Source organism: Tachypleus tridentatus, chromosome 1 (genome assembly GCF_004210375.1).
Source record: "Tachypleus tridentatus isolate NWPU-2018 chromosome 1, ASM421037v1, whole genome shotgun sequence".
In the NCBI taxonomy this organism is placed as follows: Eukaryota; Metazoa; Arthropoda; class Merostomata; order Xiphosura; family Limulidae; genus Tachypleus; species Tachypleus tridentatus.
In genome coordinates, this window is record NC_134825.1 from 186,448,861 (window position 1) to 186,474,150 (window position 25,290).

General features: G+C 33.5%; 2 protein-coding genes across 3 annotated transcripts in view; both read left to right on the forward strand.

Annotated features, from left to right (window-relative positions):
- Positions 1–6,332, forward strand: part of LOC143232128 (DNA repair endonuclease XPF-like) — a 52,664-nt gene extending 46,332 nt beyond the window's left edge. The window contains 6 exon segments of the mRNA XM_076467219.1: positions 2,867–2,956; positions 3,687–3,860; positions 4,423–4,542; positions 4,544–4,564; positions 5,313–5,408; positions 6,031–6,332. Of these exon segments, the coding sequence (XP_076323334.1) occupies positions 2,867–2,956; positions 3,687–3,860; positions 4,423–4,542; positions 4,544–4,564; positions 5,313–5,408; positions 6,031–6,240 (711 nt within the window). The 3' untranslated portion in view covers positions 6,241–6,332.
- A 5,417-nt stretch (positions 6,333–11,749) lies between these two features.
- On the forward strand, positions 11,750–22,454 carry LOC143232137 (uncharacterized). 2 transcript variants are annotated; one of them, XM_076467235.1, is made up of 7 exons: positions 11,750–11,909; positions 12,556–12,675; positions 14,286–14,336; positions 15,344–15,400; positions 15,597–15,623; positions 16,939–17,019; positions 22,307–22,454. In XM_076467235.1, the coding sequence occupies exons 2-7, from the start codon at positions 12,589–12,591 to the stop codon at positions 22,310–22,312; spliced, it is 309 nt and encodes a 102-aa protein (XP_076323350.1). In that variant the 5' UTR covers positions 11,750–11,909; positions 12,556–12,588; the 3' UTR covers positions 22,313–22,454. The 2 variants fall into 2 exon arrangements, with proteins under 2 accessions (XP_076323350.1, XP_076323342.1); XM_076467227.1 differs by lacking the exon at positions 11,750–11,909 and adding an exon at positions 12,029–12,116.
- The last annotated feature ends 2,836 nt before the right edge of the window (positions 22,455–25,290 follow it).

Consider the following 25,290-nt stretch of genomic DNA (forward strand, 5'->3'; position numbering starts at 1 on the left):
GTATGTGAGAGTTCAGATATCATACCTTTTGTATTGTTAAGATGTCTATTGTAGTAAAGTATGTGAGAGTTCAAATATCATACCTTTTATTGTATTGTTAAGATGTCTATTGTAGTAAAATATGTGAGTTCAGATATCATACCTTTTGTATTGTTAAGATGTCTATTGTAGTAAAGTATGTTAGAGTTCAAATATCATACCTTTTTATTGTATTGTTAAGATGTCTGTTGTAGTAGAGTATGTGAGAGTTCAGATATCATACCTTTTATTGTATTGTTAAGATGTCTTTTGTTAGTAAAGTATGTGAGTTCAGATATCATACCTTTTTATTGTATTGTTAAGATGTCTGTTGTAGTAAAGTATGTTAGAGCTCAGATATCATACCTTTTATTGTATTGTTAAGATGTCTGTTGTAGTAGAGTTTGTGAGAGTTCAGATATCATACCTTTTATTGTATTGTTAAGATGTCTATTGTAGTAAAGCATGTGAGAGTTCAGATATCATACCTTTTGTATTGTTAAGATGTCTATTGTAGTAAAGTATGTGACAGTTCAGATATCATACCTTTTATTGTATTGTTAAGATGTCTGTTGTAGTAAAGTATGTGAGAGTTCAAATATCATACCTTTTATTGTATTCCTAAGATGTCTGTTGTAGTACAGTATGTGAGAGCTCAGATATCATACCTTTTATTGTATTGTTAAGATGTCTGTTGTAGTAGAGTTTGTGAGAGTTCAGATATCATACCTTTTATTGTATTGTTAAGATGTCTATTGTAGTAAAGCATGTGAGAGTTCAGATATCATACCTTTTGTATTGTTAAGATGTCTATTGTAGTAAAGTATGTGACAGTTCAGATATCATACCTTTTATTGTATTGTTAAGATGTCTATTGTAGTAAAGTATGTGAGAGTTCAGATATTATTCCTTTTTATTGTATTGTTAAGATGTCTATTGTAGTAAAGTATGTTAGAGTTCAAATATCATACCTTTTTATTGTATTGTTAAGATGTCTGTTGTAGTAGAGTATGTGAGAGTTCAGATATCATACCTTTTATTGTATTGTTAAGATGTCTTTTGTTAGTAAAGTATGTGAGTTCAGATATCATACCTTTTTATTGTATTGTTAAGATGTCTGTTGTAGTAAAGTATGTTAGAGCTCAGATATCATACCTTTTATTGTATTGTTAAGATGTCTGTTGTAGTAAAGTATGTGAGAGTTCAGATATCATACCTTTTGTATTGTTAAGATGTCTATTGTAGTAAAGTATGTGAGAGTTCAGATATCATACCTTTTATTGTATTGTTAAGATGTCTATTGTAGTAAAGTATGTTAGAGCTCAGATATCATACCTTTTTATTGTATTGTTAAGATGTCTGTTGTAGTAGAGTATGTGAGAGTTCAGATATCATACCTTTTATTGTATTGTTAAGATGTCTTTTGTTAGTAAAGTATGTGAGTTCAGATATCATACCTTTTGTATTGTTAAGATGTCTATTGTAGTAAAGTATGTGAGAGTTCAGATATCATACCTTTTATTGTATTGTTAAGATGTCTATTGTAGTAAAGTATGTTAGAGTTCAAATATCATACCTTTTATTGTATTGTTAAGATGTCTATTGTAGTAAAGTATGTTTGAGTTCAGATATCATACCTTTTATTGTATTGTTAAGACGTCTATTGTAGTAAAGTGTGTTAGAGCTCAGATATCATACCTTTTATTGTATTGTTAAGATATCTGTGGTAGTAAAGTATGTTAAAGTTCAAATATCATACCTTTTATTGTATTGTTAAGATGTCTGTTGTAGTAAAGTATGTGAGAGTTCAGATATCATACCTTTTATTGTATTGTTAAAATGTCTATTGTAGTAAAGTATGTGAGTTCAGATATCATACCTTTTGTATTGTTAAGATGTCTGTTGTAGTAAAGTATGTGAGAGTTCAGATATCATACCTTTTATTGTATTGTTAAGATGTCTACTGTAATACTTTTTATGGTTATTGTTATGTCTACTGTAACATGTTCTTTAATTATAATTATGATATTTACTGTAATACTTTCTTCAATTGTTGTTATTAATATCATGATTCGTGACCATATTTTCTAATTATTATTTTAATGATAGTAATTGTATAACCTGTTTATTAAGTACCATTACAGTTTGTAGCATTACACTTTAATTACAATCTGTAATATAACACATTTTCAAGTGTCATTACAAGCTGTAGTGTAACACATTATTTGAACATGTTTTTGACGTTTGTTGTAAACATCATTGGTGTAGTCTTGTATGTTATATGTTGTTGTTAGGATTAATTATCTTTTCTATACATCTTCACAGATTATTTAAGAATATTAATTATATTATTATATTACTCATGCTGTTGTAAGAATGTATTTCTCCTTCTGCATATAATCAGTATATAAAACTCATAGAAAGACCTAGGCCTAATATGTGATAGGTTGACTATTATATTGCTATATAATTTGAAAATATCTAGGAAATATACATTCCTGTAGTACAGGGTGTCTTGGAAAATCACTGTGCACTTATATATTTATTAACAGACATGTTTCAATATAGAATACAGGAGGTAATTATGAATGACAATTATAAACAATGTTGAAAGTGACTCCGTTGGCATCATTACAGGCTTGGAACCTTCTTATTTTGTTTCTAAACACCGCTATCAGTTGCTGGCTTGAAATAGACTGAATAAAATATGATTACAAAACTGCACAGTGACTTTCCGAACACCCTGTATAATGAAATGTTTGAAGACTTAGGTAACAACCTATAAGTTTTGGCTGATCAACTGGCTTCTAAGATATCCTATTTACTACTTTGCAACAACCTGGTTTAGGTCATAGTGGATCTTCGAGAGTTCCGTAGTGACCTACCATCTCTCATTCACAGAAGAGGTATAGATATTGAGCCTATTACCTTGAGGTATGTTGTTATTTTATATTTCTTTATTATATAACAGCTTTTACCTAATGTATTCTAGCAGACAAATGTTGTATAATGTTAGACTTTAATAGTTTGTTTTCATACTTATTGTTTCATAGATTATGTTTAAACACAATGTGTGTACTTGTAACAAGGAACAAGGCCCTAGAAGAAATAAAACTAAGATTGAAAACAATGTCACTACCTTTTAAACCAATGACTTAGTCAACTAAATGGTCACTTCTCAAGTTTCACTTCATTAGTTTATCGGAAACTCATAGAAACTATATTTTAGTCTTCTAAAATTTTTATGAAAACCATATTTATTTTGTAAAATATTTCTTTGTTCTGAAACTCAGTATATTTTAATGATGAATTAGAAGCTGTAAGTAATGCAGTTAGTTTTAAGAAGACATGGATGTGATATTTCTAGTAAGTAATGCAGTTAGTTTTAAGAAGACATGGATGTGATATTTCTTTTTAACACTATATACTTTCTGCTTCGTTTTATCATGTGTCTTGTCTCCAAGTGGGTCAGTGGTAAGTTTCTGACTTACAACACAAAACAATTCTGGGGTTTGATTCCTCATAATAAACACAGCAGACAGTCCAGTGTGGCTTTGTTGAAAAACTAAACATTTGTCAGAAAGTATATAATGTTACCTTTGTTTTCTCATTGGTAGAGACTATATATATATACCGACTAGTTTGTTCCTTCTTTTGTTGTTTTGAAGGTTGGGGATTATATATTGACTCCAAAGACTTGTGTGGAAAGGAAAAGCCTGAATGACCTTATTGGTTCTTTGAATAGTGGTCGACTCTATGCTCAAGTCCAGGCTATGAATCGTTACTACAGACAACCAATTCTTCTGATTGAGTTCGACCAAAACAAAGGATTTTCCCTGCGGGTACATATTTGTTTCTAAGAAATGGTTTTAACTAATATCTGTATGTTTGTTGCTGTCAGATGTGAATGTTTTGTTTAATATACCAGTATCTGCATGTAATGCAGTATCCTTCTTGTTTTTACAGATCAATGATAAATATAGTGATATCAGGGAAGCTTGTTCACATGTACAGATACAATTGTTTGCACAAACTTTTTAATGTGAGGTTATGACAAGATCTTATACCTTCAAATATTTCTCAGTGGATTTGTTAGTTGAAGAATTAAACTTGTTTATTATTAGTTTTGATTTGTTTCAAATGCATAATGCACTTATTATTATTACTTTTGTAATGTTCTTCAAGTGTCCGTATATAATCGATGTATTAACCTCTTCAGTTATGAAATGTAAGGTGTGCTTATTTTTGTTAGAAACTCAAAGGAGTTTTTTAAGTAAAAATCTAGGTTATTCTTTGTAGCTTGAAGGAAGAATTTAATATCTTATGTGCTTACAAGAAACACAGAGGTAGTAGAAAGTAGTTTATATTGTTCGTCTCCCTGTTTTTAATTTTTATTTCAAACAGGGAAAGTACTGCTTGTCTACGGGAGTTTCTACCATGAATGTCATTTCCAAGTTGATCCTGTTGACAATTCACTTCCCACGATTGCGACTCTTGTGGTCTCCTTCTCCGCATGTGAGCTCCCGAGATGTTTGAGTTATTAAAGGTAAGTCATTAGAAGTGAGTTGATATAATGGGTTTAACTTGTATTTTAAGAATTATGGTGAAAATGGGTGTTAATCTTTACATGAATATTTTAGTATAAAAGAATATTTGTTGTTTTTATCTATAATTAAACATTTGTAGTTTAGTTGTTTATTTAAACGATCTATCTGATTTAATACTTGAAACATTTGTTTTAGCTACACTGGTAACTTTCTAAACTTTAGTTTCTTTTTATACAATTTCTGATAAAGTTTCAATAAACTTTATTTGACTTCATAAATCCAGAAGGCTTAACACCAACAAGTTAGTTACATTGTGGAGAAGGAAACCAACTAACAGTCTGTTTTCATTATTTTTTTTAAACTGAAAAAAAGAAATAATTAAGTAACCTAATTACTTCTACATTCTTCCATTCTAGACAGCATAATTAGTTTTTAATATGCAGTTGAGAATCATTTATTTTGCCAGAATTAGTATCACATGTTGTAGTGAAGTTATTTAAGTAACATTGTTTTTTTAGGATTTATAGTAGATATACATGTGATTAATTAACTTTAATTATTCTCTTAACTTTCTACTGTTTTACATATTAAATTATATCAAATATTCTAGATAACCGATTTAACATTATAGTATTTCAAAAATATTTTATCATTTTTAACTCTAAGATACATTCAATTAACTTGTACATCACCCAACAAAAACAATTTCAAGTAGTTTCCTTGTGTTATTGTTTGTTACATGAGCAGCTAGGAAAAGATCAACCTGATGCTGGTCATGCTGTTAAAATAACTTCTCAAGAAACAGAAGAAGAATTATCCAACAAATATGCAGTTGCTCCACAGGTAAAACCTGTATCATTCCAGTTCTTTATCTAGTTTCTTTTATAGGTTAAAACTCATGGTAATTTCACTTTCAAGTCATCTTTTATTGAAAAATCCAGTTGATGTTTCTTTGTAAAAAAAAAACTGATTTTATTACAATGGAAATTTTAACTGTGTTCTTCAAGAAAATATGAAATTTGATTAGAGACTACCCAGCCAAGGAAAAATGTGACACTGATCATATAAATATGAAATTATTATAGAATCTTGCTAGAAAGTTAGGTGTAACTGGAGTCTTGCTTACTGAAGATCTGGCTTAGCTGTATTGAAAATTACCAAATCAAAAACCAGGCCTAAATTTATCAGTTTATCAGCTGTTCAAATAGCCTCAGTCATTGACATTTAAAGCTATTAAATAAATATTTGTAAACTTTAAGTTGGCACTTGTCATATAAACTTATTTTTGGAGGGTGGTAAACCTTGAGCAAATTAGTTTTGTCATAATGATCTGCTTGATTGTTAGAAGGAAATAATGAATTTGATCACTCAGATTCACTACCATCCTGTTAAATTTTGAACAAATTAGTGACAGGTAATCACTGTTGTAACTGTTTAGTTTCACTGTTGCACTCATTGGTTGCAGGATTTTTTGTCCCATCTACCTGGAATCAGTTTCAGGAACGTTCGACCCATGATGAAGAACGCGACTAGCCTGGCCGACTTGATTACCAAGTCAAAAGAGGAACTAAATGAAGTACTAGAGAATTCAAACTTGGCAAAGAAGTTATGGGAAGCCTTACACCAGTCTGTGAAAATATCAGATAACCAGCTGTCAGCAAAAAAGCACTTTTAGCAAAATTTGACAAAAAAGACAAAATAATTGTAAAAATTTAATATGTATATTTGAACATTTAAAGCTGTGAAATAAAATTTATAAGAGAAATGTAATTATATATCATTACTGAGCATTGGTTTAGTGTTAAAGGTTTGGCTATTTTGTCAGTCCTGTTTTGGGTTACTGTGATAGTGATAAAGTTCTGCTTTTGATTGCTAATAATACAAACTGTTAATGGGTTTTTAATTAGATTTCCTATAATGGTGAAAATTAACTGTTTATTGAATGGAACTTTTCTGTTATAAATATTGTTTTGTTTTTAATGTGAACTTTAACTTAGATAATGAAAAATTTAAAAATGAATGCATTATTTATGCAAACCACAGATTTTCAGAATTCACAGCTTATACTTAAATGTCTGTATTTTGTTTTAAATAATTAATCATTAAATTATATTTTTCCATACATACATAAGTAGATATGTTACTTCAAACAATAAAACAAAACTTGTGTAATTATTGTGGCTCTATCTATTGCCACATAGCTAAATTAGAGATGGCTAGTGCAGATAGTCCTCATGTAGCTTTGAACACAATTCAAAATCAAACACTGTATAATATCAGTTTCCCTTCTTTCATAGTAATTGAAGAATGTGTAGGTATTGCCATATAAGGTATGGTAGATTAGATGGTAATACACCATATAAAAAGGTACATGTGCCCCTTTTGCCACAGTATAGAAAATCAATCAAATGTGTTTCTTTATTATTTAGTTGTAGCAAAGCCACTTACTTAATTGCGTTTAGGGGCTATATTGGAAGATAAATGATATATTTAATGGAAATATAGAGAAGGAAATTAGTAAATAATGTATTTAGTTACAAACATCAAACAATAAGTCGCTATATAAAGGTTTTCCTCATCATTAGGGTTCAGTAAAACACACTAAATTAATTCTAATGAATTTGCCATCTTTGTTGATGTTGCTTACCAAAAGGCCTCATGTCCATCCATTTCTGCTTGACAATAGGATTTTTTTTCACAATAAACTGAAAATTCCGTGAGGGTTTTACAGGATAATCAAAACATTGTGATACTTTCATGTTACACTCACATAGTAACCATTATCCTGTGTTGAACTTGTGCATCAATGCATGAAATAGAAGATACAGACACACAAACTAATCATCTGGTCCACTAGTGCAGACAGCCCAGATGTACTCCACCTTTCAGCAGTTAAGTAAGCCTAAGTATCCGTTACCTTTAATACGTACTTCTAACTTTGTTGTTGTTATCATCTAATTCTAGCAACTCATTAAATCATGTAGTTTTTTTGTACTCCCTGATTTTTATGTTTAACCTCACCTACTAATATTTATTCTGACAAAAAAACAAACCAAGATGCTATCATACCAGACTATGGATCTGTGTGTCTGTCATTCGCATCTTGTTGTCACGAAATAATAATAACCGCACGTTAAGAGCGTGATGACAACTGTTTGAGGAGACACGAGTGAAGGTGCGTGTGCTGTTAACTAGCTGTCTTTCCTGGAGTCAGTCATGTCAAAATTATGGATAGCTAACTATGTTCGCATATCTGGAAAAAAAAAATCAGGGTCAACGACCTATTAACATTTGTAAGTAACATCTGTTTCGAAAAATGTGATGTTTAGAACATGGAGTTTGGTATATTTATTCTTCAAAACATGATGGATGATACTCCACTTTCTAGCTCAAATAAGATTCTAATCTCACACCAGTTAAAGTTGCACTAGTCCAATTTATAATTTCACACCAGTTAAAGTTACCATTCCCGTTTCTAGTTTCACACTAATAATTAGATATTTGTTCCCAATCTATAATACACGTTCTTGTAGCTCTAAGTTTAAGGTAATGACTATTTTCAACTCAATTGTATATTCTGATGCTCCATCTAACTTGTTTACCAATTTTCCTTCAGTAATGGTTAAATAGTACTTTTCAGCTAAAATGATTATGGAAGTGTCACTTTAAAAACGACCAGATATAAATTGTTCGATACGTGAATGTTTCTATAGTTTGTTGATCTTGTTCCTTGTCCCTGGCCCGGCATAACCAGGTGGCTAAGGCACTCAACTCGTAATCCGAGGGTCTCAGGTTCAAATCCCCATCACACCAAACATGCTCGCCCTTTCAACGATGGGGCGTTATAATGTCACGGTCAATCCCACTATTCTTTGGTAAAAGAATAGTCCAAGAGTTGGCGGTGGATGGTGATGACTAGTGGCCTTCCCTCTAGTCTTACACTGCAAAATTAGGGACGGCTAGTACATGTAGCCCTCGTGTAGCTTTGCGAAATTCAAAACAAACCAAAGCATCGAATTAATAAGCCATTCTTCTTGGACACCTAAACAACAAGCCTAAATTTAGTCCTACTGTATGCATCAACATAATTACTTGTTTTGAATAGGAGTGTTAAGAGAGCTCATTGATTTGTGTCGTCAGTCACGATACGAGTTGTTTGTTCACAAAGATTCACTTCTCATCTTATCGGTTGTCTAAACTCCTATAAACAAAACAGGAACATGTTTCTGATTCGCTTATGAAAATTTTATTGAAAACGTTCCATGAAACATGCGACAAAATATGACATTCGTGTTGCTAATTATCATTGCATTGATAAACATATTGTTCAATTAGAATTATAATAAGCTTGTGGCCACCTGCTTTACTTGTGTCCTGTTCTTAGGAAAATATCTGTAGTCAAAAGGTGCAGGAATAACTGGCAGTTCACTTCAGCTGCTAACTTACTTGTAATGTTGATCTATATCCTGCTGGTGTGTAGGATAGCCTTTTTGGTTAATTGTTAACATGCTATTCTAAATATCTACGCCATCTGGTGAGCGAGTATAACTTCACGTGTGTTGTGGGACATGGAATTGAATATAGTGTGTTATATGCGATGATATCAAATAATAATCACATCCTCTATTAAAGTCTAGGCCGTCAATATCCCTAAGTGGAAGTAGATCTAACAGAAAATAATTGAGGTTTTTAACTGTACTGAGAGATAAGTCACTAATATCTGCGAGTACAGAGTGCGTTATATTACAAACATTTTGGAGTCTTACCACCTCCTTACAGTCTACGTCGCTACGTCTGGTCATCTTCTACTTGACAACTGTGCATCTTCCCAACAATCCCGCAGTGTAATTTCCGTTGCAAAAGACTGTCGTGAGGCAGACAATGTCCAAAGAAACCCAAAGATGCTACATGAGGAAACTTGACAGATGTATAGTAAAGTATAGATACCCTATCAATCTTCATTTGATATATACATACAGTAGTTGAGCACGAAGTATGATTGGAAGCCTTAATTTGGTAAAATTATACCCTGTAGAAATTTCTCCTGACGGATATCATTCTGAATTATGCTGTGTGCATGAGAAGGCTTTTTTATTTCTACTTACCATTGTTTTCACCTGTTGCAATACGTCACAATTTGCTTAACCCGATTGAGGTACGACTTGTTGTTGGTCTCTTTCTGGATTATCCTTGTACCCAAAGTTAATCCATATTACTTTCTTTTCCAATACCTTTAAGTGTAAGGACCTTCCCAGTCCATGAGATTCTAAATTCTGATCTGAATACATAGTGATCTAATTACATGAGCATTCTACATTAGAAATGGTTGTTACGTACCTTTTAATTTTCGTTGTCATCACAATACCTACTAATCGCCAAATAATGTCAAATTGTACTTGTGATGCGTACAGTTCCAATCACGAAATTATACCGGCTGTGGTTGTCACGTGATTTGATTATTTGCATGTTCAGAGTATTTTAAAACAACATACTGAACACAGTAGTTAAAGGTTATTTTGTTCACAAATATTTATAGTTAATGGTTTCTTGAGGATGCCCTTTAATTAGCTTCCAGTGCTAGAGACTCGAAAATCAAAACTTTGTATTAACTGTACGCGTTTTGTTTTCCGTTTCTTTTTTCTTTCACACTGGAGAGCCTCCTTATTAGTAAAGAAAGCAAACGCTATTTTGTTATAGTTCTTATTTTTAGAAAAACAGAAGCTTAACTAATTTTAAGAACTTTCAGAAACTTAAAACATTTACTTCAACAGCGTTTGTCGATTACGTTAGTAAATACCCTATTCACCATGATATTAAAAAAACAAACATTTAACTTTATCGAATGAGAAAATTGAGACAAAACCATTTCTCTTTGATTCCACGTTCAATTGATCCATCTACATATCTTTCTATCGCTGGAGGTGAGAACCAGGAGTTGGCTAGACGAAGAACAACTGCTATTAACAAAGTGCAGCTGTGCCTCCATCTTGCCTGATCCTAACTCTAAACTGCGACATGTAAAAACCCCTTTCTCAAAGTTTTGTAGGTAATAAAGTTGGAGAGCCATAATAAATACAGTTCTGTCACCTTCAGTTCATACAAATATGTGCTAGTCTTGTAATAGCCAAAATAACAGAGAAGGCCTGTGAATCTGAAGATGGCCTAAGAAAGTTGAAACGTTGTTCTATTTTATTTCAATAAAAGTTTTAATACACATACCAGCTGTCTTGCGATATAAATTAACGCTTATTTGATACGTGATGGTACCGATTTATTACCCATATTTCTATGTGAAAATCATATGTATTAATATACATACATACAGTTTGACGTACAAGTTTCTTTCCAGATTTAAGAGAAACCCATAAGCTCTCTTTGTATTTATATTTGGGTAATATAGGCAACGTTAAGTTTTTTTTCATTTTCGTGGTATTAACAATATTTTGGTTGAGAGACTAAGACTAACTTTGTTAAACTGCAACTTCAAACTTATCTTGTAAGATATATTAAAAGGCATCGAATTCCGAATTTTACCAGACAACAGATGAACCATTAAAAGAACGAACATTCAAGAGATGAACCCAGAATTAAAATAGAATTGAACTCACCTTTTCTGTTATGTGATTTTACTAGGAGAAATACTGGAGTAGAAAGAGAGGCAAAATTTTTGTTTCCACAGGTGGCATCTGGCAGTGTTGAAGTTAGGACTAGTTAAATATCCGGGAGTTCCCTGCCTTTTGTCAATATTTGCGGACTTCAGTTGTTGAATTTCCCTCTTTTGGACTTGCTGGAACGGATTCGTCCACAGTTTGTCACCTCACACTTGTTTGTTCATTATCATTATTTAAACAGCTTACATACATGTGCTAAACCTATTCCCTGTAGTTATCGGGCTTCGTAATGTTACGTGTAAGTGATTTCACGTAAACCCATCTTTGAAAAAAAACATGAGACATTATTTCCTTAAAGAGACAATTTGAAGGTCGTGTAAAAAAATTAAATATTAATCATCTCGTGCAAACCGTATATCGACCAACCAAAGCTATCATGTTTTGTTTAAACAGTTTTACCTTTACAGTGATGTGTCATGTACGTACCCAGTATGTGGAAAGTTAACAACTTTAAATTCTGCATAAATTTCAATGAAATTTGTATAAATACAGACAGTTTCCACGATTTTATGTGAAATCATTCAGTGTTTGGGTGGTGGGGGGGAAGGTACATTTTCGGTTGAAATAAAGAACTAACTATAATATTCCTGGGGATGTCCGAATATATGTTCGTTTTTAAATAGTTGAGAAACTACAATTATAACTACGAGTTATTGCTTAATACCACAAACATGTAAGTATATTCGTGGAACATTACATGTCGACCCATCGACTAATCCCTCGTATATAAAAGGATATTAAAAAGGCCTACAATAGCGACTTACAGTTTGATATATCAGAGACCCTCAAACACGGATTAGTGGTCGATATATCCAATAAAATCTCAATGGCTAATTTTCAGTTTTACCACTTGTTTGCTCTTGTTATGTTATTCAGTCAGGTTAGTGGACAATTTTTTTATGAAGATATAGAAAATAAGCTGTTTCTTCTGGCCTAATTGTTCTGGCTACGTTTGTAAACCTCTATCTGAACACAAATCAAAATGATTCTTTGTATCTTAGAACGGCTGGTATGGATATTAACACTTTTATTCATAAGGCGAGAACAACGTTTCGACCTTCCTAGGTCATCTTCAGGTTAAGGTTTTATTTCACGTGGGTTTCTCGTCATCAAGAAAATTATTCTTTATTTTGAAGCGCAAGCCTACACGAGTAATAATCTGTGCTTTGTCCCCTTAGGGTATAAGAATCAATGTTTAGTGTTATAAACTCTCTGCTAACTGTAATAGCAAGATCGTACTAAAAATGGTTTATTTTTATGTTTTTTAATTATAAACTTAACATTGATGGTGTATTATTTATTATTATATTTTTCACAAGAACGTCGACACGGTTAGAAGAAAATACCGAAGTATGAACGAAGAAAAGTATATTACGCCACACCCGCCAGAGGACGCACCTACCTTAGACGAGCTTTGTGAAATCCCAGCAAACGGAAAGGCGAGTCCATAAAAAAACACTTAATCTTAAGTTCTCTAATTATCACCAAACAGTAATTTATATACTAGAATAATAATTAATAATTAGGTGCTTGGATTATATTGTAGAAAACAAGAAAGATAAACATCTGCGAAATGTAATATTTTGAAAACTAGCTTCTCTATATTATGTTGTGCAACAGTCAAAACGTGTCTGATCAAACGGATAACTCTCAGGTTTCCTCTTTAGCTCTACGTGTATTCTTCATACTTGCTATTAACCAACAATAGATACCTGAATATTAGGTCTAGTTACTCATTCTTTGTTTCAGAGTAATGTAGCTTATGTCACTCAATCTTTGTTCCACTAACTGAGATTAAGTTAATCACTCTCCGATTAAGAGTATAGGACGTTAAGCTATTTACTCTTGGCTACAGAATGGTAAAAACTGAGCTATTAAGTAATACTACGGTTAATAATCTCAGTTGGTTTCTAGGGCAGTTCTGTTTTAAAATATAAGCCACGTTTGGACAGTTTAAGAATTCAATCTGAATTTTAATTATACAGATAATTATAAAATAAAAGGAAGAAATATAGTGATAGGTACACAGTTTTGATTAAATCATTGTTCAAACAAATTTGAGCAGGCGACTTGATAAAATTGTCGAATTTAATTTCTTTATTAGTTCGTGTATTATTGAAAAATAGCTTATTTAAACTTTATTAGTTCGTGTATTGTTGAAAACATAGCTCATTTAAACTTTATTACTTCGTGTATTATTGAAAACAGATAGATCATTTAAACTTTATTGGTTCGTGTATTGTTGAAAACAGATAGCTCATTTAAACTTTATTAGTTTGTGTATTGTTGAAAACAGATAGCTCATTTAAACTTTATTAGTTTGTGTATTGTTGAAAACAGATAGCTCATTTAAACTTTATTAGTTCGTGTATTGTTGAAAACAGATAGCTCATTTAAACTTTATTAGTTCGTGTATTGTTGAAAACAGATAGCTCATTTAAACTTTATTAGTTCGTGTATTGTTGAAAACAGATAGCTCATTTAAACTTTATTAGTTCGTGTATTGTTGAAAACAGATAGCTCATTTAAACTTTATTAGTTCGTGTATTGTTGAAAACAGATAGCTCATTTAAACTTTATTAGTTCGTGTATTGTTGAAAACAGATAGCTCATTTAAACTTTATTAGTTCGTGTATTGTTGAAAACAGATAGATCATTTAAACTTTATTAGTTCGTGTATTGTTGAAAACAGATAGATTATTTAAACTTTATTAGTTCGTGTATTGTTGAAAACAGATAGATTATTTAAACTTTATTAGTTCGTGTATTGTTGAAAACAGATAGATCATTTAAACTTTATTAGTTCGTGTATTGTTGAAAACAGATAGTTCATTTAAACTTTATTAGTTCGTGTATTGTTGAAAACAGATAGATCATTTAAACTTTATTGTATTTCCACATAACAAACCTCCATAAAGAACAATGAGACGTTCTATGATCTAATTTATAAACGTAGATAATACATCACTAGAATCTTGCATTATTAATATATATTTTCTACTTAATGGAGGTTGTTACTCTGAATTTAATTAAATCTTTATTTTTACAGAATTCCTCAGCTTGTATCACCTGCTTTTTAGACTTGGACAGTCCAATCGAGGTAACTAATAGAGTTACATCTTATCTTTAAAATTGAGAAATGGTTAAGTCGAAAACTTTTAGTATCAATGATTAAACGATGGTATAAATTTTTAAGTTTTCGTTAGTTGGTTGTTAAACGTAAAGCTACACAACAAGCTATATGTTCCGTGTCCATCACGGGTCTCAAAATCCGGTTTTTCGTGCTATAAGCCTTTAAAGCCATCTTTGGTCTTAACCTTCTGGAAGCAACAAGAACGAAAGGTTTACGTTTATTGACGATAAATGTCAGATAAGAGTCAAATATCCACAATAATAGATTTGGAAAATGGATGTTCAATGTTTACTCACTGTCAGCTCTACGTAGTTTTATCTATTGTATGAACAAAACTTAACGTTCTTGAAGGTAGAAATATTGAAAACACTGATTAAACGAAAGTTTGATAGTCCTTAGGTTGAACTTCCACAACTCTATACACTTTGTAGAGTTTAGAAATGTTTTATTAGGATTTATATGGTCCTGATATTTAATAGTGTTCACTAATAAGTGTTACAGTTAATGGTTACTTTTTCACTGCCAGATATTACTGATGAAAACATTTCTTTAACTGATAACAAAATGTTTATATTTCCTGATGCTGAGGACCGTGTCGAAGAAAGAATCATTAATATTTCTGTACCTCAGATGAAATGTAATAAAAACATATATATAATACTGGTCATTGTGCTCAGATGAGAATTTTTAATAGTGGCGCTAATAGAATTCTCTATAGCTCAATGCTACTGACTCGTCAACAATATTTAGGAGCGATAGGTAACTTAATAGAGAATCGAACTTAGGTGGTCATATTAGTTCACGGTTTCTGCATCTGTGAACATTGATATGTTACACTGAGAGTACAAGTGACTCTTGGTGTTATCTATTGAACTTATTTGAAACTGTATAAGTGTAGGTCTTTTAAAATCTGTTCAAATTTATCTAATTATTCTATTAGTTTTTGAAACTAAGATATTTTAATATCTTTACAGAACAATAACTTCGTGGGAGACTACAGAAACTGTGTGGAAAAGTTCTTTGTTGCCGAGGTAACGACGTATTAATGCAAAATGTGATGTTAAATAAGCACTTGTTTCTGTTTGTTATTAGTTAAACTTTATTCAATATACATTCGGGATTAGATTGTCCAATAGAAGTAACGAAATTAAAGCATTTAACATTATCTTTATAAACTGATTATCACGATATAATAAATAAACTGATTTCTTTGTTTATCTTTTCCAGTACTTGGAGTGCTTTGAATCTCTAAAGGTACGTAGGTTACGAATTATTTGATTTTCAATATGTTTTTTGTTATTTAACGTTGTTCTACTCAAGAGAAAAAGCAAAAAAAAGTTTGTGTAATATAGAAAATTCAGAGGTTGCTAAGTTACCGTCAGAATAGCAGGTTTAGACTTGTACTCAATACCTTTTCTAAAGGGTGGTTTTATATTTAGGGTCTCACTTCGTATGTTACATAACTATATCATCAGGCAGACTTTATTATCACTTGATGTTTTGTTGAATTTTGCCCTATCCTACACAAAGGCTGTCTGCGCTAAACGCCCCTAATTTAGAAGTGCTAGACTAGAGTGAAGGCACCTAATCAACACCACCTACCATTAACTTTTGGGCTACCTTATACCAACGTAACGTGAGATTGACTGTCACGTTATGCTGCCCCCAGGGCTGAAAGGGCGAATATGGTCGTTGACTGGATTCGAGTCCTCAATAAGTAGATTGCCAGTAGAGCGCCCTAATCACCGATTCGTGCCAGGCCATTTATTACTACAAATAGCTGGTATTTCTCTATCGCTATCCAAGGTTCTGAAATACCGTATATGTACATTTTACTGTATTCGGTATAACTCTCATAATTATCAGATAAGTAGCCAAGTACAGTAATATGTTACAAAGATCTTTCTCTCAGTTCTGACCTTTAATACATGTTGAATACAATATTTAACCTTCTGAACTACTGGATGAAGACTGGTGTTCGATACTCATACCGACCTCTTAAATACCGAGATTCAAATTTTGTTTGTTTTTGAATTTTGCACAAAGCTACACGAGGATTACCTGTGCTAGCCGTCCCTAATTTAGTAATGTAAGACTAGAGGGAAGGCAACTAGTCATCACCATCCACCGCCAACTCTCGGAATACTCTTTTACCAACGAATAGTTGGATTGACCGTCACATTATAACGCCCCCATGGCTGAAAGGGCGAGCATGTTTGGTGTGACGGGGGATTCGAACCCGCGACCTTCGGATTATGAGTCGAGCGCCTTAACCATCTGGTCATATCGGGCAGATTCAAATTTTTCTTCAAATACTTTGCAGGTTTGTATAGCTTACTCACGAAGCCTAAAAGTAGTAACTAGTTGGAATTATGGTAGTTAGTTGAAACTATGGTAACTTTTTAACTTATGGGAACTTTAGATTTTCTACAGAAAACTATTATACTGGTAGTTTCTATAAAGAATCATAGCAGTAAGATATTTAGTAAATAATTCATTGCTATAATTTTATTATTTACTATAAGCTAATGGAAGTTCAACCCAAATCAAAGTAATTCTTGTGTTTCAGGATATTTGGGAGCTCCAGGAGATATCCCCGAAACTTCGGCATGTTAACAACTGCGTCACAAAGAAATTCAAAGATCACAAGGTAAGTTAAAAGTTACGAAAAAATCTACGTGCACGCCAAAACCGAACTGGTGGCGTAAAATCACTTCCTCAGCAACGTATCACACAACTGTAACGTCAGAAATGACCACAGCGTGAAACGCGATTCGTTGATAAACTAGGAATGAAAATTAAAATATTAATCAAGTATGATTTATGACAATGAATTAACTTTCACTTCCTCTGTTGAAGTTTATTTACACCTGGTGGATTTGCTAGTAAGTTTGTTCTTTATCTGATGACATTATCCAAGCTTCATAAAAGGTAAGACTAATTATAGCTAAAACAGGTAACAATGACAAAATGGTCGACAGTAGATCTGTAAATCTAGACCAGCCATACCTATAATAACTGGTGAAAACTACGGTAAATATTCAAAACTACGGCAATTGTTGTTAATAGTTGAAACTATGGCAAGTATTTGAAACTACGGTAACTGTTTGAAATTTGGTAAGTAGTTGGAATTATGGTAATTAGTTGAAACTATGGTAACTATTTGAAATTATGGGAACGAGTCGAAGCTATAGTAATTAGATGAAGCAAAAATAGGTGAAAATATGATAAGCAGTGAGAGGTATGGTAACTAATAGAAATTATGGTAGCTAATTGAAATTACGACAACTAATCAAAACCGCAGCAATTGGTAGTAATTTTGTAGCCTGTAATAATAAAATGTTTATAAGTAGAAAAGTAACATTCAGTGTTAGCAACTAATTGACTAATCTGTACTGATTACGAGGACTGGATAGGCTTAAACCTAACTCAGATATTAGATTGTTCACCAACAAAAAGGTTCATCGATCAGATGTTAAAATCAATCAATAGAAAATAAACCACTTATTACATATGGTTAAAATACATAACGAAGCCTGGATAACCTAATTTATATTCGGAAGTTTTGGTTTTGTCCTTTTATAAGTAGTCACAACTAAGCCTTATCAGCAACTGGATATTGATAGGGAAGAAACCTGAAAGCTGATTTCCTTGGAAATAAGCGTCGGTTTATTGACAAGAAAACATATAAAACATTTGAAAGAAAGCATACAAATTAACAAGTGAACTTTCTAGCAACACTGGCTCGTGGATTAAACCCAGGATTTGAGGGATTTAAAAGTGATGTTCAAGCTTAGGTGTTTGTATAAGTGACAGCATTCTTTACAACTTATTAATTTGGTAAAAACATTTTGAAACTTGAGAGTTCTTTTAACATCTCTCTCTCATCTGCTTTGATGAAAAAGTGAAACTCTGAAGACGATTAAGTGCTGTTAATTTCACTTTTACTTAACATTCATAACTTACGTAGAATTATTTTTCTTAATATTTCGTCCAGATTATCCTTCACGGTTTTGCTTTTCTTTACACAAAACACTGCTGTTTTAAAATTCGCCAGTAAAACATTGAATAACCACGAACAGAACAAAACCTTTCTGATAAATTAAACACTTGCATCTTCAACCTAGTCTACACTATCTTCTAATCCAATCGTATGTCGTCAATATTTCCAATAAGGAAATAGTGATTTCTCACTATTATCTACATTAGTCGTTCTTTCAGTAAACTGACTTCATGCGAAAAAAGAAAGTTAACTTATTAGAGATTCTTTTACCTCTAGCTCACACCCGACAGATTTTTAACAACTTTCTTTGAAAGAGTTTGGTGGTTCTGCTAATAATGGAACAACATTAAGGGATATTATCATAAAATCAGAAACACAATACAGTGGTACCTCGGTTCTCGGTTTGTGAGTATAATATTACGTCAGTTCAGACACTGGTTGGTAGGACTACTGGTTTGTGAGTATAACATTACATTAATTCAGACACTGGTTGGTAGGACTACTGGTTTGTGAGTATAACATTACATTAGTTCAGACACTGGTTGGTAGGACTACTGGTTTGTGAGTATAACATTACATTAGTTCAGACACTGGTTGGTAGGACTACTGGTTTGTGAGTATAACATTACATTAGTTCAGACACTGCTTGGTAGGACCACTGGTTTGTGAGCATAACATTACATTAGTTCAGACACTGCTTGGTAGGACCACTGGTTTGTGAGCATAACATTACATTAGTTCAGACACTGGTTGCTAGGACCACTGGTTTGTGAGTATAACATTACATTAGTTCAAACACTGGTTGGTAGGACTACTGGTTTGTGAGCATAACATTACATTAGTTCAGACACTGCTTGGTAGGGACTACTGGTAGAACATTAGTTCAGACACTGCTTGGTAGGACTACTGGTTTGTGAGTATAACATTACATTAGTTCAGACACTGGTTGGTAGGACTACTGGTTTGTGAGTATAGCATTACATTAGTTCAGACACTGGTTGGTAGGACTACTGGTTTGTGAGTATAGCATTACATTAGTTCAGACACTGGTTGGTAGGACTACTGGTTTGTGAGTATAGCATTACATTAGTTCAGACACTGGTTGGTAGGACTACTGGTTTGTGAGTATAGCATTACATTAGTTCAGACACTGCTTGGTAGGACTACTGGTTTGTGAGTATAGCATTACATTAGTTCAGACATTGCTTGGTGGGACTACTGGTTTGTGAGTATAGCATTACATTAGTTCAGACACTGGTGGTGGTAGGACTACTGGTTTGTGAGTATAGCATTACATTAGTTCAGACACTGCTTGGTAGGACTACTGGTTTGTGAGTATAGCATTACATTAGTTCAGACATTGCTTGGTAGGACTACTGGTTTGTGAGTATAGCATTACATTAGTTTGGACACTGGTTGGTAGACTACTGGTCAGAGTACAGTGGTAACTCGGTTCTCGAGCGACTCCTTTCTCGAACAATTCGATTTTCGAACATATTGTTTGAGAAAAAAATGTCTCGGTTGTCGAACATAAACTCGGTTCCCGAACGACCCTTCGACCATTTTTGGCCCACGCCAAGCTTGCCCAAAACATTTTACCCGCATCTGTCGCTCAGTCCACACCCCCGCTAAAGTCTGCTGTGAACGTTCTCGTTTTTCTTTTTGTTTTGCTAAATATTCTGATTAAATAAGCCACCATGGAAACAATGAAGGATGATGAAAGCAGCAAACCAAAAAGAAAAGTTGTTAGAGCCACAATAGAGGTGAAAAAAGATCTCATAGCAGAGTATGAGAGTGGTGTTCGCGTGTCTGACCTTGCTACACAGTTTGGTATGGTGAAGTCTACAGTCTGCACCATACTGAAAAATAAAGAGGTCATCAAAGGAGCTAATGTTGCAAAAGGAGTGACAGTGCTTACGAAACAAAGATCACAAACAGTGGAAGAGGTAGAAAAACTTGTTGATTTGGGTAAACGAAAAATAGTTAGCTGGTGATAGCATTTCTGAGACCATCATTTGTAAGAAAGCAAAGCAGTTGCATGCTGACCTCCTGAGAAACACCCCTGGAACGAGTGCTGACACAAGTGATGCCTTTAAGGCTAGTAGGGGTGGTTTGAAACTTTAGGAAAAGAAGTGGCATACATTGTGTGGTGAGACATGGGGAGCGTGCCAGTTCTAACAAAGACGCTGCTGATAAATTTGTTAGGGAATTTAAGGACTATGTAGAAAGCTGAGGGTTTTATTCCCCATCAAGTGCTCAACTGTGATGAGACAGGCCTCTTTTGGAAGAAAATGCCAAAGAGGACCTACATCACCAAGGAGGAGATGTCACTGCTAGGACAACAAGCCAGTGAAGGACAGGCTAACTATTGTCATGTAGTAATGCAAGTGGGGACTGAAGCCTTTGCTTGTGTACCATTCTGAGATCCTGAGGGTGTTTAGGAAAAATAATGTCCTGATACGTAAACTAATTGTCATGTGGAGGACTAATAGTAAAGCTTGGGTTACCAGGCAATTTTTATGGAGTTAGTCCATGAAGTGTTTGTCCCAAGTGTAAAGAATTACCTCACGGGAAATCAGTTGCCACTCAAGGCCCTTCTTGTGATGGACAATGCACCTGCTCACCCACCAGGCTTGGAGGACGGGTTGGTGGAGGAGTACAGTTTCATTATGGTGAAGCTCTTGCCCCCTGACACGACTCTTCTCATTTAGCCCATGGACCAGCAGGTCATATCGAACTTTAAGAAACTCTACACCAAAGCACTGTTTCAAAGGTGCTTTAAAGTAACCTCTGACACAGAGTTCACCCTTAGAAAGTTCTGGAAAAATCACTTTAATATCCTCCATTACTTGAGGATCATAGACAAAGCCTGGAGGGAAGTGTCTTTGAAGACCATGAATTCAGCCTGGAAGAAATTTTGGCCAGACTCAATAGCAGATAGAAACTTTGAAAGCTTAGAGCTGAGCCTGCTGTCGAGGATATTGTCTCACTAGACAAGTGTATGGGCTTGAATGTGAGTGGTGATGATGAGGAGAGAGTTGGTAGAAGACCACAACACTGAGCTCACCACAGAAGAACTCCAAGACCTTCAGAAGGAGCAGCAACAGAATGTATGGAAAATGGGGAGAGTTACAAAGTTTTGTCACCCTGACAAAGTTGTAGCAAACCGAAACATAAACCTTTTCAATAACAATGTCTTGTCTTACTTCAGAAACATTTTAAAATGCGGGCAGAAACAAACCTCATTAGACAAGTTTTTAGTGAGAAATAGGTCCAGTGAGTCTCAAGCAGGTTGTAGCGGTGCAAAGAGACAGAAAGAGAGAAAGAACCCCAGAAGGAGAGAGTTACCTGATGTTTTATGGAAGGTGACTCCCCTTCCAAACAGTAATAACCCTCCTACTCTCCACGTTCCTCACCACCTTTCACTTACACCATCAGTTCTCCTCAGGACAGGCAAAGTGCAGTTAAGTTTTCATTTATTGTTTTTTATTGTGTTTATAGTTTTTGTGGTTGTCATGTATAGTTTTTTAATGATATAATCCATGTTTTTGTTGCTGTAATCTGTACAGGTATAAATAAGCAATATTTTTACTTAAAATGCTTCATAATGCGTAATTTCTGTAGGTCTGTAACGGATTACTTTAATTTTACAGTATTTCTTATGGGAAATATTGATCCGGTTTTCGAACAGCCTTCTGGAACGGATGAGAACCGAGGTACCACTGTAATGGTCAATATTTTGTACTTGTGTATTGCAGGCACCCTGAAGTTCACATACACTTGTCAAATAATAGTTATTATTATTTTACTATTGCAGAACTAAACAGGCTATACCCATCGTTTAGTATTAGTTAGTTATTATTATTTTGCTGTTACAGAGGTAACAGGCTATGTCCACCGTCTACTATTAATTATTATTATTTTACCATTACAGAGGTAACAGGTTATGCCCATCGTCTATTACTGGAATAAACCAGGCCTGGTGTCATCGATTTTTTAAATTTTTGTGTTGTGCTTGTTCATCAACCTGAACATAAATACGATTGAACAGTTTCAATAAAATGTTATTTCGATAATGTCAATATGTTGTCCGGTTACTCATTTGCCACAAATCAGTGTCCATTTATAATAGAACTTCGGACTTCAAAAGATGGATTCATTTGTTTTGTTTCTCTCCGTTTGCTATTACTGTTAAGACTTCAAACTAAAACGTTCCATTTGGATGTTTACATGTGTATGTGTGACTGGATCTCGGATCTGTAAAGCGTTTTGAAACCAATTTTTGTTTTGTTGGTGATATGATTTATATTTGTGTTTTATGTTTAAATTCAAAGTTACCTGGTGTAATATCTGTTGTTGTTTTTCTCTCTCGAATGGAACGCGTATCTAAAATTAATCTTTGCTTTTATTTCTTCTTTAATTCGACTTTATGTTGATGTAATAGATTTTTTTTTCCTTTCTTTTATTGGAATTTTGTAGGATTTCTCCTTTAATTCAGCTTTGATCTGAGTTTTCTATGTTTTTGATTTCTCCTTTAATTCAGCTTTGATCTGAGTTTTCTATGTTTTTGATTTCTCCTTTAATTCAGCTTTGATCTGAGTTTTCTATGTTTTTGAGTTCTCCTTTAATTCAGCTTTGATCTGAGTTTTTTTATGTTTTTGATTTCGCCTTGAATTCAGCTTTGATCTGAGTTTTCTATGTTTTGATTCCTCCTTGAATTCAGCTTTGATCTGAGTTTTCTATGTTTTTGATTTCTCCTTGAATTCAGCTTTGATCTGTTTTCTATGTTTTGAATTGCGCTTTTAATTCAATTTTTTGTCAATATGAGTTAAGTTTTAATAAACTTTGTATTGTCTTAATGTTTTTGTTTCGTCAGTAGTACTTATATAGGTGTAATCCATGTTTTTGTTGATGTAATTATGTTTTTATCTTAGCCTCTAATTCTGTTTTTGATGGTGTAATCCATGTTTTTTGTTGCTGTAATCTGTGTTTCTATTTTATCTTCTAATTCAGTTTTTTTTTTAATGATGTAATCCTTGCTTTTTTGTTGCTGTAATCTGTATTTTTTATCTTATCCTCTGATTCAGTTTTTTTTAATGTGCTGTAATGTGTTATCTTGGCCTTTAATTCAGTTTTTAATGGTGTAATCCATGTTTTTTGCTGTAATCTGTATTTTATCTTATCCTCTGATTCAGTTGTTTAATGGTGTAATCTGATTTAAATTAATTGTCTATGAATCAAAGACATCATTTAAACGATCAATATATTAAACCTTCGTTTCTTTAGTCCCCTCTGGGACAGCGGTAAGTCTTCGGATTTACAACGCTAAAATCAGGGTTTGATTCTCGGTGGGCAAGCAGATAGTCCGATGTGGCTTTGTTATAAGAAAACACACACATACACACTTGTTCTTTAATTTATTCATAGTTCATAAATGCTACTTCTCACGACGACACATCAAGCACTATGGACAATGTAGCCAATAGTATGAACCATGTATGTATGCTAATAAGTTGGTTGTACAGAAAATTAAGTACGTTATAGTAAAACAGTTTTGAATATGTAAATTAACAAGTCATGTGACAACCATATAAGGTAGTGGTGAGACAGTATAAGAACTACATTTTGACATTGGTATTTTAGGTTGTGTGATGTCACCAAAACGTAATCGCTTTTGGAAGGACATGAAACAGTGAGATCAGAAATTTAGAATTAGCAAAACAAGTATATTTCCTGTGTTTAATGGCACTGGAAAACAAGAACATATGTATCAACTTGGGATACCAAGACTATGCAGAAAGAGATTTGCAACAAGTCTTATTCCAGCCGTGTTGAGCAGAATGTGGTGTCTTATAAAAAGTGAGAATTCATGAACGCAAAAATTAGTGTGAAAACCTGTTTACACAACAGTAAACAACAAAATCAAAGAGGCGACATGAGTCATATTAGCACAGGTTGCTTCCACGACATATCCGTTCGCCTGCCACAGATATTACTCACCTGAAAAATGAAACAGATATTCTGAGATCAAGTTACAATAGCTGACGATCAACTGAACTTTCAGTTGATTCTTTTAAAATTAAGTTTTTACCAGTGTATGAAGAGACAATATTATATAATACGTTTGAGTACTGTTGGTGGTTTGAGTAGATTCGTGAGAGTCTTAGTTAGAAAGGTATTAGTAATTTCAGGGTTAAGTCAAAGTAGATGGAAAATAAATTATCAGCTCTGTTTAATGAGCAAGCTTTCTTTTGTACGTGAATGGTATAAAGCTGTCTAATTGTGTAAGGAGTCTAGTAAACGGTTTGTTTGTTTTCTGAAATAATGAATATTCATGGCATTGCATACGAAGATATATCACTCGAGGTTGCCAGACTTATTGTCTATGAATTTAACTGCTCACCCAGCATGATTAGGGCATTCGACTCGTAATCTGAGGGTCGCGGGTTCGCATCCCCGTCGCGCCAAACATGCTCGCCCTTTCAGCTGTAGAGGCATTATAATGGGATGGTCAATCCACTATTGGTTGGCAAAAGTAGTCAAGAGTTGGTAGTGGTGATGATAGATGCCTTCCCTCTAGCCTTACACTGGTAAGTTAGGGACAGCTAGCGCAGACAGCCCTCGTGTAGCTTTGCGTGAAAGTTAAAACAAGCAATTTATCTGTTGAAATGGGCGCTGGGGTATTGGTGCCTTCCTGTACTAAATGGAATATGGAAAGCCTGTATGGAGGTGGTGTGGCTTAGACACGACAATTCTACGTTAGTATCTCTTTGCAATAGAATATACTTTGTGGGACTATTGTCAGGATTCAGTCACCAAAAACAACATGACTAGACATGACAAAACAGACTACTGAATAATAACGATCAAAACTGTTTTAACATAACATACGTAAATGTACTTCGCGAGACTGAAAAC